The sequence below is a fragment of the Haliaeetus albicilla genome, chromosome 7 (genome assembly GCF_947461875.1).
Source record: "Haliaeetus albicilla chromosome 7, bHalAlb1.1, whole genome shotgun sequence".
Taxonomy (NCBI): domain Eukaryota; kingdom Metazoa; phylum Chordata; class Aves; order Accipitriformes; family Accipitridae; genus Haliaeetus; species Haliaeetus albicilla.
In genome coordinates, this window is record NC_091489.1 from 5214007 (window position 1) to 5226700 (window position 12694).

General features: G+C 52.7%; 2 protein-coding genes across 4 annotated transcripts in view; both read left to right on the plus strand.

Annotated features, from left to right (window-relative positions):
• FTSJ3 (FtsJ RNA 2'-O-methyltransferase 3) overlaps window positions 1-12694 on the plus strand; it is an 801657-nt gene that overhangs the window by 585283 nt on the left and 203680 nt on the right. The window lies entirely within an intron of this gene.
• The window catches only part of ASIC2 (acid sensing ion channel subunit 2), a 514503-nt gene that overhangs the window by 400686 nt on the left and 101123 nt on the right, over window positions 1-12694 (plus strand). The window contains exon 1 of one of the 3 annotated variants that reach the window (XM_069786725.1): window positions 10136-10786. The exons of the other annotated variants lie outside the window; for them this stretch is intronic. Coding sequence (XP_069642826.1) covers window positions 10247-10786 — 540 coding nt within the window. The 5' untranslated portion in view covers window positions 10136-10246. Of the gene's footprint in view, window positions 1-10135; window positions 10787-12694 lie in introns of those variants that run through there. 3 annotated transcript variants of the gene reach the window in all.

Here is a 12694-nt window from a genome sequence, read left to right on the forward strand (position 1 = left end):
CAAAGCTCCCTAAAAAGCATTGACAACATTTCTTCAGGGAAACTAATTCTGACATCTTTCTTTGTATTAAGGCAGAGTCAGCCCATATGTCCCTCCTGGAGGAACCTTCTTTCTGCTGCAGTTTCCTTTCTTTGGGTTATTTCTCATCTAAGAGCTCCCTTGATTTTGGCTTCCAACAGGAAGAAGAAAGCAGGTGTTTTTAATAAAAAAAATAGTCGTCAGCCACCAGATCAGCCAAACGCTGGAGCCTACAGGGAAGCATTAATTAAAAAGTCCTGACTGGCTAGGATGGGAGAGGGGACAGCTTGCCAGGGGCTGGATCCTGGCCAAGAGAGAGGCCAGGCTTGATCTGAGCCAGGTCCCATTGTCCTTCCTGCTGTACCAGCCTGTGCCTGGAAACGTGCTGATCTACACAGGAGAGCTGGGCAGGGAAACTGAGGCACGGAGCAAGGTGTCCAGCTTCATATCTCAGAACAGGCGTGACAACCCCAGTGTCCTTTTCGTATGCCCCGGCGGCAGCTCACAGCCCAGTGAAGGGTTGCAGCAGAGCCCTGTGAGCCCAGCGGGGTTTTCGGGGTGCTCTCTCCCAGCTGCCACCCAGCCTTGAGCACACCCAGGCCGTGATGAACCAGGGCTGCGGGTCTCACGCTCAGCTCACAGCTCTGCTGGCCATCCAATTGCCTGCCTGTGCTGCTCCTTCACGTGCCACCATCCTTGTTTTTAACCTCTGCCACCAACTCTCCCTTACAAACAAGCCCCGAGGCCAGATCCAGTCGGGATGGGAGCTAAAATGCCCCCAGGCATCCTCAAAAGCTCCTCAGGAACTGCAGAGGTGGCTTTGCACAGCCCAGCAAGAGGCACTTGCAAGGGTCCGTGCAAGGTTGGGACAGTGTCCGCAAACAGCCCCCACCGCGGGGACGATGGTGTTGCACCTCTGCGAGGCGCAAACCCCTTGTGCATCCCGGTGCAAATCCCTCGTGTATCCCGGTCTGTGTTGATGCCTGTTGGCATAGTAACGACATGCACAGGGAATATTGGCTGGATGCAATCTGCAGACACTTCCCTGAGGGTGACGGCTCAGCACCTTTTCTCTTCCCTGTACAGCACCGGTGGCATTTGGAGGGTATTAAGGGTGCAGGGCCAAATCCTGTTGCTCATTCCCCCACCTGGGCAAACGTGCTGAAACTCCCCTGAAGTTCATAGCAAGGGACCCAAACTTTCTCTGCTGGCAGCAAGAGCAGAATCCAGCCCTAAGTGTTCAAAATTTCCCAGTGTTGGTTTTTTTTTTTTTTTAAATCAATGTCATTTTAAAATTATATAACTGCAAAAAAGCATCTGAAAAACTTAGGGATGGTGCTTCTATTTTATCAAACCTTTTCTCCATTAGTCTTCCCACACAACTGCTGTCACCCATTAGCCTGCCAAAGAAACGTTAGATGGATCCTTTCTGTTTGGCAGCTCTGCAGGTAGCACTTACCTGCCCCGCCAGCCAGCCCCACTCCCATCCTGCCCAGCATCCCTGCGGATAGGCTTTACCTGTGCCAAGGACAGCCAGAATATTAGCACGGACAGACTTTCAACACTGACCCAGTGTCCTCTAGTCCTGGCCAGATCACATAAAGAAGGTAAAAGCCCCCAAACTCTCCTTCTGCAGCAGCTGCTGGTGTCGGGAGAGTTTGCGGCGACCTGGGATTTCCACGGATGGGAATTGCCTAAACGAACCCATGCTGAAATACCCAGCAATATTCCCATTGAATTTGAAAGGAATTGGAGCAACTTTGGGGCTGTCAAAATTTTTCCTTTGAAATAGTTTTTTCACAGGCATTCAGGTTTTTTTTGACAGAGAGGGGGAGTCTTTTCCTTGTGCAGAAAGGGGTTGTTTCCCTTGGGAAATACCACTGAAAATCCCTCGATACCTGCAAACAGCTGCTGTTGCCCTGGGAGTCTCCACGTGCCTTCGCTCTGTCGCGCCGCAGGGTGAACATGCCAGGAGCAGAGTTAGGTCAAAGCTGAATCTGCTGGAGATTTGCCCTTGTATACTTCCAGTCACATCCCGCAGGTACACTGACAATTTTTATGATAATTGCATTTATTGATTTCTTCCAATGTGACCTTTGTGCTCAGCTAGAGCACACAGGTCTGTGAGCAGGCATGAGCGTGTGCATGCGTGTGTGACACGCACCCTGCCCAAACACTGGCCCACGCACAAGCCGCTCTCCCATCCCCAAGACATCTATCCCCAGGTCACCGTTCATGCTGTGGACCTCTGATGCCTGCTTTCCATGAAGAGCCAATTGCTCCCAAAGAAAAAAAACCCCTAAACTAGAATTTTTGCAGCAGCAAATTATCGTGCAATGCTTCGTGCCACGAATCATTCCCAGTAGCAAATAGATTTGGGGATGGGGAGGTTTCAGTGGCAGTTTTTGGGTCAGATCCTGGCTGTGGGACCACTCCAAGGCTGCTTAATCCTTAAAACTCTGGCCAAAGCCTCTGTGGGGAGACCACAAAATGGCCCAGCAAGTTAAATATTTGCTTTCCAGCAGATGACCCTCATGCAGCAAATAAGGCAGTCTCCAAACACGACCCTGGTTCTGTGGGATGAAAGGCTCACGTTGCTTCACGCAAGAGGTGACCGTCCCCTTTTATCCCAACCGAGCTGTGCTCATATTTCAGTATTTGAATCATGACTGTTCCTGCTTCCCTCCCTGCTGCTGTAAAGAACAGGGCTGTGGCAGCCTCTTTGCCTTCACTTGTATTTGAAATAATAGCAACAAGTTTAAGAGGAGAAAGGGCCATTTCCCACCTGGCTCCCAGAAGAGTCTTCAAATACCTAGGAAAGACAAAGAATAAATATTAACTTAAGAAATTGCTCCCTTAACTTGATTTAGAAGCAAAACTCCCTGGGAGAGATATAATTTTCAGTCCTCTTCAGCATCTAAACACAGAGCAGCTTTCCTCTGTATTTGCTAGGTCCAGTAAATTTAACCTGAAAAAAAAGGGTTCAGCAGAGGCAGGAAGGGTGGAATTAAGACAGCAAGCAAATTTTCTGTCCAGACAGAGGAGGTGACATGAAATATTCACCAGGACTCCTCCTAGCCCTGGTGTGACCACATGGGCTGGTGTGCTGGTGCCACATTCAGCCCCAAATGTCCACCGGGAAGCTTCAGGTTCCCATTTTCCAGGTGCTATTTCTCCTTGGGATGTGACTTTTGAGGCCAGGTGAGGTCCAGGAGAGCCTCCAGACCCACTCTCACACTCCAGGCTTATGCCCAAGTAGTATCCAAAATTATCTCCCCAAGACAGGGGGAGCTGGGATCTCCCTCCCACGCTTCCCACTATTGCATCCCACTACCACGTATGAAGGTGTAGGTGATGTCTAATCCCCATACGAACGGGCTCACGGCCACACAGCCCAGGACCAAAGCACTGAATTACACAGATTTGAATAGTAAAGTGGGCTTAGGGGTTTTTTTCTTTCCCTAGATTCTTTTTTAATTAAGCCAGAACGTCTCCTGTGGCGGTGTACACAAAGCGGTAAAAAGCTTTGGAGCGTGATTAAACACCCAAGTGAAGCAGCGACAATATCGCTCCTGCTCCCGCGCCGCACAGCCCATCAGAAATAATAGCTAAAATAGCAGGAGCTCACCCAGCAAAATGCCAGGCGACTCCAAGCAAACTTCAGCCCTTTATATACAGGGGGGGAAAAAAAAATAAAAATAGAAATGACAACACAAAAAACTGGCTGCAGCACCGCTCCGTGAAGAGCCGCCCCAAGGCTTTGAAGTTCAGAGACGCAGGCTCTCTCTCCAAAAAGGAGATAATATTCAATTTTCTTTTTTGCCTTCCTGAAGATGGAATAATTTCTCCAGCCTCTGGCCATGTCTCATGCATCCCCCCCTTTCCTGCAGTCTTGCAGGGCTCCTTTTCAAAGGTGTTGCTTTCTCTTTTCTCATATCTGTGCTTTGTGTTGGGCTGGATGGATCCAGGATAACTCCAGCAGGGGCGGTTAATGTGGAAGAAGTATACCAAAAGATCAGGTATTGCATACCAGCCTCTTTTTCCATCTATCTCTCTCCATTTTCTTACAACCCCCAAACAGAGCAGCAGTGATTTGCTCCAGCTCGCAGGGTGCTGCCTGACCCTCTCCTGCCCAGCACGACCGCACGATGCATCACTGTGGCTGAGCTAAAACTCTGCTGCTGGCCAAGCGTTGGGGCTACCCAGTGATGGAGGGGAGGTTCTTGGTCAGCCCTGACAACCCTGGCCAGCAGGATGGTGGCCACAGGGCCACCAAAATGCGTGAAGAGCATTGCAGCAGGAGATGGGTTGTCCCCATGTTCCCTTGTGACCAGGGTACTGGTAGGTACAAGATACCCCATGCTCGATGACAGATTTATTAAGTGCAATAGAAAAGGAGCTTACTGATATTAAGAGGCTGTGAGAACTTTGCTTTTTAATTTGCTCAAAAGAATTCATGTTAAAATTAGTTCTTAAGAAATCCAGAGGTATTTTCATTTGTTTCACTCCCTCTCCTCTTCAGTGGCAAAATGGAAAACAAGAACAGAAAAAAAGGGAGATAATTGGGAGGATGCCAGCTGAGAAGTTTAAAATAGATTAAAAACATTCCTCTTTTCCACCTGCAGAAGAAAAAAATATATATATACACACAGGCATATATATATATATATATGTATATAGTCCCATTTTGTTCCTTTAAGGAAAATTAGTGAATAATGGTTATGTCAGGAAGTGCCTATTTAACTAGGCTCTGCTAATTAGAGGACATGGACAGCCCCCTCACGCTTGGTATTGCAGAGGACCTTTGAATATCTACAGTTGTTTTCCAAACGTATGTCAAGCCCATGAACCAGCCCTTTCCAGCCGCGTGTCTCAATGTCCCCTCCAAAAAACTGGGATGAAGGAGGACTAAATCCTTTCAAATGTGTGGGGATGGGGGACTCCCTGCATGTGCATCCCAGCTGCTGTAAAGGCAAATGTGACACCCCTTACGGGGAAGTAACAGCCGGGTCCCCCACTCCAGCTGAGATGTGGCTCCTCCTAAAGTCTTTCTAATTAATCCTTAGCAGCCTCCTGCATAACCCTAGAAACCCCACTTTTATTTGCTTTTCACACACTGTGAGTCCCAGTGTAATCCCCCAAAGAGCAGCAGCATCTTTACTCACTTGGGCATTTGTTTGATCTCTCTCGGCTTTTTTTTTTTAACACACACACGAGGCATGGAAAATGAGATATCAAAAGTTTCCCTATTTCTGGATCTGAAAGCAGAGTTGTAAAATGCAAACCATTTGACTACTCTACTGATGCTAGAATGCATGCAGCAGATTAAGAAATAGGCTACTGACATATTATTTATGTGCCTTCAATATTTTGTTATGGATCAAGTATTTCACCTCCCTACATTAAAAACACACAGCCCCAAAACACTCCCTGTAACAGATGTAGTGCAGGGCTGTACCTAGGAGGGTCCTGCTCCGAGAATCCTCAATTAATTTGGAGAATTTCACAGTTGGAAGCTCAATAATTTACTTTCAAGGAAAATAAAACAAAACCACCCCCCTTGGGAATAAAGGCACTGTTGCTTGTGGGGTGGCAGCACCCTGGCAGGTTCCCCAAAGCTGCGCTGGTCTCGGCTCACACTGGGGCGGGTTTCTCACGTACTATGGAATTTGAGGTAGCAGTAATAGAATTAAGGCTGAGATGGTAGCTTCCATGGAAACCCCTATTTCCAAGTGTTTTATGACTTTCTTGTAACATGGTGACTTCAGCAGGAATTGTTTTTGCAGCGGTTAGGCAAAGCAGAGAATTATTCTGGAAAGATTAGCGTTTGCAGAACACAGCAAAGGAGCGCATTCATTTTGCTCCACGACACACCAGCCTGCTGGGCTGCAACCTCAGATCTGCCCCACTGGGGTGGCTCGTTGGGTATCGGTGCCCACATCATACCCCAGCAAAGGCAACAGCTTTGCAGCTGCCCCGCCAGCCAGCGGTGCCCAGCTGTGCCCAGCCTTTGCTTTCTGCCCCAGCATCTCCAGTGGCACCGCGGGATGCTTCTGTGCAGGGAAAGGGGGTCCCTTTCCCGACCGATGGCGACTTGAACCTCCTGCCTGGGGACAACCGGTATCTGACCCCCGTTCTGCTTGGCTTGCGCTCCTGAGAGCTAAAATCAAGCCTTTCATTTTTTCAGGGGCTTTGACAGCACAAAACCCAACACTGCAAGGTGGAGATCAGAGTCCTGCACCCTTTGATCCCATCCCTGTTATCTCGCCTCCTGCTTTTCGGTACTAAACCAGCTATGAACCTGATGGTATCGCAGCTTTTGCGAAGCTGATCGATGTCCAGGGTACGCTCATGGTGTTAACTACCAACCCGTAACTCCTCGTGGCACCAAACCGGGGATGTATCTGCTGCCCACTCGCCCACCAGGAATTGCTCTGCAGAACTGAGCAACGGAATAAATCCCATAAATCCCCCGGGATGCGCTAACTCCCGTTCACTGGGGTGGAGTGAAGCTGCAGCCCTGCGAGCCAAGCCCGGAAACCTCGGAAACTCTTTTGCCAAATTCATATTTATGGACCTGAGCTTTTAACTCAGCATCTCGCTCTCCCGGGGAGTTGCAGGGCTCTGGCACACAGGGGTTTTGTGGTTTTTTTCAGCTTGCCAGTCACACTGTGAGTCCAGAGGAAAAAGCGTTTAGGGTTGAGCTTTCACTCCTTTTGCTCCCTTATGGGATGAATTAAATAGTAATAATAATAATAAAAAAAAGGGTCCAGCTGGAACAAAGTATTATGATTTACTTTCCAGGGGTTTTAAAGCTTTTATTTAATCCTTTTTGTCTTAACCTGAGTCGATGTTTGAAGTGAAAATGAAGTTTCAAAAGAAGGCAATGCTTTTGGTTCAGAAAAACTTCAGAATATTTGTCTTTTCCGTAACTTTCAGGGGCACGCAGGTTACGTCTTGGAGGGGAGAATGGCAGTATTCACCCGAAATGATTCACTGAATTTCTCCCGTATAGTTTTCTTTCCATCCAAACTCCGTTCTCCAACAGAAGTAGCAAACGCACCTACCCCAAAGGATAATTTTAGAAGTGACTTGTTGATTAATAAGCAATATTTATTGATTCCAGCTCTATTATTCCTTCCATGCATTAAGGCCAATAAGCTTTTAAGCTGCTCTGGCTCTATAAAGAATTAACCAGGACTCTGATGAAGCAAGTGCAGGGGGTGAGTGTGTAACGGGAGCTGAATAACTTGAAAAATGGAGATGGTTTCCAAAGGGTGGGTAGCCGGGCAGGGCGAGACGTCACACCAGCTGATGCAGGATTTTAATTTTATGGTCAGGTTTTGTCTGGTTTGTCTTCATAATGTTTTCATGGGGAAGCTTTTGAATTTCAGCTCAGGGTGAAGTTGGTCTTGGCCATCCTACTCCTATTTACCATCAGCTGTTTGTTTGTTCATTTGTTTGTTTTAATTAAGAAAAGTTACTTCCCTCTGATAAATCAGGCAGTGAGATTTGAGCAGATAATTTGGAGTGGGCACATTTGAAGGAAAAAAGCAGCTGTCCACGCAAACCTGCTATTCTTTCCTTTACAATCCCCTTTTGCCAAGCTACCTCCACCCGAACAAAAATCAAGCGAAAAAGCCTTTAGAGAAGGGGAAGAGGTTGAAAATAAGCCAGCGGACAAAGTGCAGGGCTGCGCCGTGTTTCTCCAGCCAGCACAACCCATAGCCCAGGCACTGCCAGAGAACCTGGTGCCGTCCAAGACTCTCTTTGCTGCAAGGCAGCGACGAGGTTTGTGGGGGAGGGAATATTTGAGGATGTTTATAGTCAGGCACCTTTTATTTCCTTGGGTTTGTGTCAATATATCACGGGTATAACAATCTCAGACCGCCTCGTGGCGAAGCAGTTGGGATGTTTATTATCCTGTGAGTGAGCCAAGGGGAAAAACTCCCACTGGTTTCAACAGGCGGCAGGAAAAAAAGCTGAGATCTGCTTTGAAACCAGGCTGAGAGGCTCAACGGGAGCTACTAGACACCACATTAGAACAAATGTAGTAACTTCTGGCCTTTTCCCATTCGGTCTAAGAAAGGTCACGGCCATCTTTCACGGCCATCCCTTTCTGAAAAGGATTTGACACTTACGAGCAGTGCTAAAAAATGGTGAAACTCCTGCAGAGCATGGACGCAAGTACGCCGCGAGCAGGGGCACTGCAAATCATCAAAGTTATTTGAGGGAGTAAAGCTGAGCCCACAGTGATGTGTTTCTGCAAATCACTGCTGCCACCAACTCCAGCACGGGAGACCAGGGCACACGCTCAGGGCCCCTCAAACACATTTTTCCCCGTGGCCCCAGAGCCAGGAGTGGGGTTTTGGGGACGATTTCCCGCACATTTGCGGCTTTGCCACAGTAAAAAAGAAACTCTGGAGATAACCAGGCTGTAACGGCTCCATCTATTGGGTAAAAATACACACCAGATCAAAATGCACATGGAAAATGAATTCGGGGGGGGGGGGGGAGGGGGGAATATCAGAGGGGATTCGAAGCAGTTATTGCCACTTACAGCTTAATTGGACACAATTATAGGAATGCTTCTCAGTACTATTCGAAATCAAAATGAAGGTAACGGCGAGCTGCTTTTCAGCGATCAGAGCTAAGCAAACCCGATGAGATGCCAACACGTATCGCAAGTTATTGTCGTCTCGTGAAGGTGTTGGGGAAAAGGGGCTTTTTTTGCGTGTCCGATGCAGGGCAAAATGAGCCCTCTGTCCCCCAAAGGGCTCTCCGGGCTTTGGCATGACACGGGCAAATGGGTAGCAAGGGTCGGAGGGAGGGTGATGCTTCGGTGAATGTGCTTCTCCGTGCTTCCACTCGGCTTTCATGGAAGCGGAGAACCGTAGAGCAGCTTTGCTACGGAAAGCAAAAAAAAAGCAACCCCCCCCCAAAAAAGCCAATCCACCACTTTTCCCAGAAAAGAACCACTACAAAGAGCAGGCTGCAAACCTTGCCTGTATTTCTGGAGGCTTTGCTTGTGTCTGTGATATCATGTTTTCCCCCGGGGATGCTGAAAAGCAGAAAAACAAACTCCGGCTGGAGGAGGGAGAGGGAGAGAGGGAGGGAGAGAAGGAGGGAGGGAAAGAAGGAGGGAGGGAGGGAAGAAGGAGGGAGGGAGAGATCCCCAAACCCCGGCCAAGGCCGGCGGCAGCGGCGGTCCCGGGAGCAGCGGGCAGGGCCGGGCTCCCCCCTGCTCCATCCCGGGGGGGATAAATCGAGGGGGGGGGGGGGGGGGACGGACGACACGACACGGGACCGGGGAAGGAGGGGGCTCCTCCAGCAAAGGAACGGCGCGATCGGGGCCGAGCATCCCTCCCTCCGCCTTCCCGAGCGCGGCCGGCGCCGAGCGGCGCCGCAACCGGGACTTGCACCTCGGGAAAGCTTCGCTCCGTTCTTCCTCCTCTTCCTCGGCGGCGGTCGGGGCGCGGAGGGGAAACCCCGGGGGAACGGAGAGCAGCGGAATCCCGGCCCGGGCAGCATGAGAGCCGGCCGGAGCGCGGGTCGGGGCTAAGGCGGAGCGGCACCGGGGAGGGGGGGGGGTCCCGGAGCGACCGCCGGGGCTCAGCAGGCGCTTGGTGTCGGCGAGCACCGGAGGTCCCGGCAGCGAGCCCGGTAGTACCGGCAGGGGAAAGGGAGCGGGGAGGGGAAGCCCGCGGGGTTGCGGGGGAGCTCGGCGGTGCCCGGGGTGGGGGGGGGGGCGCCGAGCCCTCTGCTCCCGCGGGCGGCGCCCGGTACCGGCGGCGGCGGAGGAGAAGGAGGAGGGGGAGGACGAGGGGTAACGGGACTCGGCGCCGCAGCATGTGAGCGGCGCGGCCGGCCAGGCGGGAGGGCTCGGCCGGCGACTGGCGGGCAGGGCCGCCCCGCGGCGCAGCGGCGAGCGGCGAGCGGCGAGCGGCGGCGGCGGGGCCCGGCCCGGCATGCCGCGCTGCCGGAACTGCTGGCCGGCTGAAAGCTCGGTGGCGGCGGTGGTACCGCCGGGGCGGCGGCGGCGCCGCCTCACCCGCTTCGGCGGTTCCCCCCCCGCCTTTCCCCCTTCCCCCCCCCGCCGCCGCCGCCGCTCGGGGCCGCTGCCGGCCGCGAGGCGGCGGGGCCCGGCGGGGCCCGGCATGGCGCGGCGCTGCTCGCATTGATCGCGGGGCTGGTCGGCGGCGGCAGCGGGCGGCGGCGGGGAGCGCCCATGGCGCGGGGGCGCCGGGCGCCGGCGCTGCGCACGCGGCTCCACGGGCTGCGGCACATGTGCTCGCGGCGGGCGGCGCTGCCGCGGCGGGCGCTGTGGGTGCTGGCCTTCTGCACCGCCCTGGGGCTGCTGCTCTCCTGGTCCTCCAACCGCCTCCTGCACTGGCTTTCCTTCCCTTCGCACACCCAGGTGCGCACCGAGTGGAGCCGGCAGCTGCCTTTCCCCGCCGTCACCCTCTGCAACAACAACCCGCTTCGGTTTCCCCGGCTTTCCAAAGGGGATCTTTACTACGCCGGGCACTGGTTGGGGTTGTTGTTGCCCAACCGGACAGCCCGGCCGCTTCTCACCGAGCTGTTGCGAGGGGACGAGGCGAGGCTCCGGTGGTTCGCCAAACTGGCGGATTTTCGCCTCTTTTTGCCCCCCCGCCACTACGAGGGCATCAGCGCCGACTTCATGGACCGCCTGGGCCACCAGCTGGAGGACATGCTCCTCTCCTGCAAGTACCGCGGCGAGCTCTGCGGGCCCCACAACTTCTCCGCGGTGAGTGCGCTCCGGGAAAGCCCCCTTCCCCGTTCTCCCCCCTCGGCCCGACCCCTCTCCGGGTCCGGGTCCCGGTCCGGGCTCTCCCCGCCGCCGAGGTGCGTGGGTTTTTCCCACGGGAACCCCCGGAGCTGCAAAGTTCTCGTCGCAGCCCCCGGTCCCTTTGGGAAACTTCCCGGCGGATCTCTGCCCAGCGAGCTGTTGCCCCGAATGCCTTTCCCCCCCCCCCCGGACCAAAGCCGATGTTTTCTGTTTTAAGGGTCACTCTGGCCATCAGCGGTGGGTGGTGAGGAGCTCGCTGCCCCCTTATTTTTTAATTAGAAAACAAACAAACAAACAAAAAAAACCCACTGCAGCCGTCCCAGCTTACTTCTGTCACATTTTCCCTGTTGCTTCCAGCATAGTTGCATCTCAACTTTTTCCATCTCCCGCTGCGAGGCAAAGTTTCCTCGGGTGAGCTCTGGCTGCAGACACAAGGTTTAGGCTTAGCTTTGCTCCCGCACGCTGGGGGGGGGGGGGCTGGCAGCTGGACCCCTCCCAGACCCTCTGCCAGGGGTCGGTGACCCACGCTCGCTTTGGTGCCCATTCCTTTTTGCTGCCCGGTGACTTCCTCGTGGGTTAGCTGAGCTGCACCCTGCGCAGCTGTGTGGTGTTGTGCAGCGTGATTTGGTTTGCAAATGATGAGCTCCGCTAATTGGAGCTGCCGCCTTTACCTTCTAGAAGGGCCCCGGCCCCCTTTGCACGAGGGCTGATGCGCCGGGCAGGAGTTTGCCCATGGACTGTGCCGTGGGATCGAAGCCCTAACCTTAGGGCACTGTTTTACAAACCACCAGGAGTATCTGCTTGGAAAAATTCCCGTGGGACTGTTTGCAAGCTCCGGTGTGGTAAGAGGCGATGCTGAATCGTAATAGCTCTACATGAGAGCTGAAACCGGACTCTTTTGAATGACCCTTTCGTACTTCATTGATAGCAGCTGGATGTTTATTGGGCTGGAATATTCTGCTCTTAGAATCTCTGCAGATATCCAGGAGAGAGAGGTATATGCTGTGATTAAATACTCTTGCTGCTGTTAGTGGTGCTGGTGTCTGTAGGGAGAGATAACTAGTTGGAGCTGTTGCTGCTTTGCACGCAGGAGAGGAGTTGAATTCCCTGTTCTGTAAGCGCTGCCTGAGATGCATACCTAAAATCAAAAGAAATTGTCTCTTTGGACTTGTCACATCAGCCTAGCTGGCTGCTAAATTGTAAAGGGGAGGAGAAAGAAAATCCCTGCGGGATGAAGTGAGCTGCCCAGGACTGTTGAGTTAGCATATGCCGCTGCAAAGATGAGCAGAAATGGCACACTTAAAAAAAAAAAAAAAGCATATTGAGACAGGCCCTTTCTAGGAGGACACGTCTGCAAACCAGTAAGGTGGCATAAGGCAATTTGGGAATAATAGGCAGAAACAGGCACTCTGCCTCTGGGCTGTGAAAAGCTGCCTCCCTCTTCCAGTTCCCCAGTTTACAAGTGTGATGATGTTTGCTAGTCGTCAGTAGGGCCCGACTGTAGGTTTTAATGAACTCTTGTTCCGAGTTGCGGCGAGCAAGGCGACGTGATTCGCATTGTCCTAAGAAACATAAAGCCTGGAGCGCTGTTTTGGCTTGACCCGGGCAAAGGATGCTGTGGGGAGTGATGCAGGAGTTAAGGGCAGACTTTCTTTGCTGTAACTGGTTCCTAAATGCTCTGCGGCAGCTGTTTCATACCACCGAGGTGGGCTAACGAACGTGGTCTTTGCCAACAGTCCTGCCCAGATCTGAAAAGCTGCTTCTCGAGGGTGGGAGGGAAGGGAACAGGTACGTGCCAGCCCCGAGAGTCTTGCTGGGAGCTCGCAGCACGCCGAGACCTGGCCCGGGGTGTGGGGGAGCGCTCCC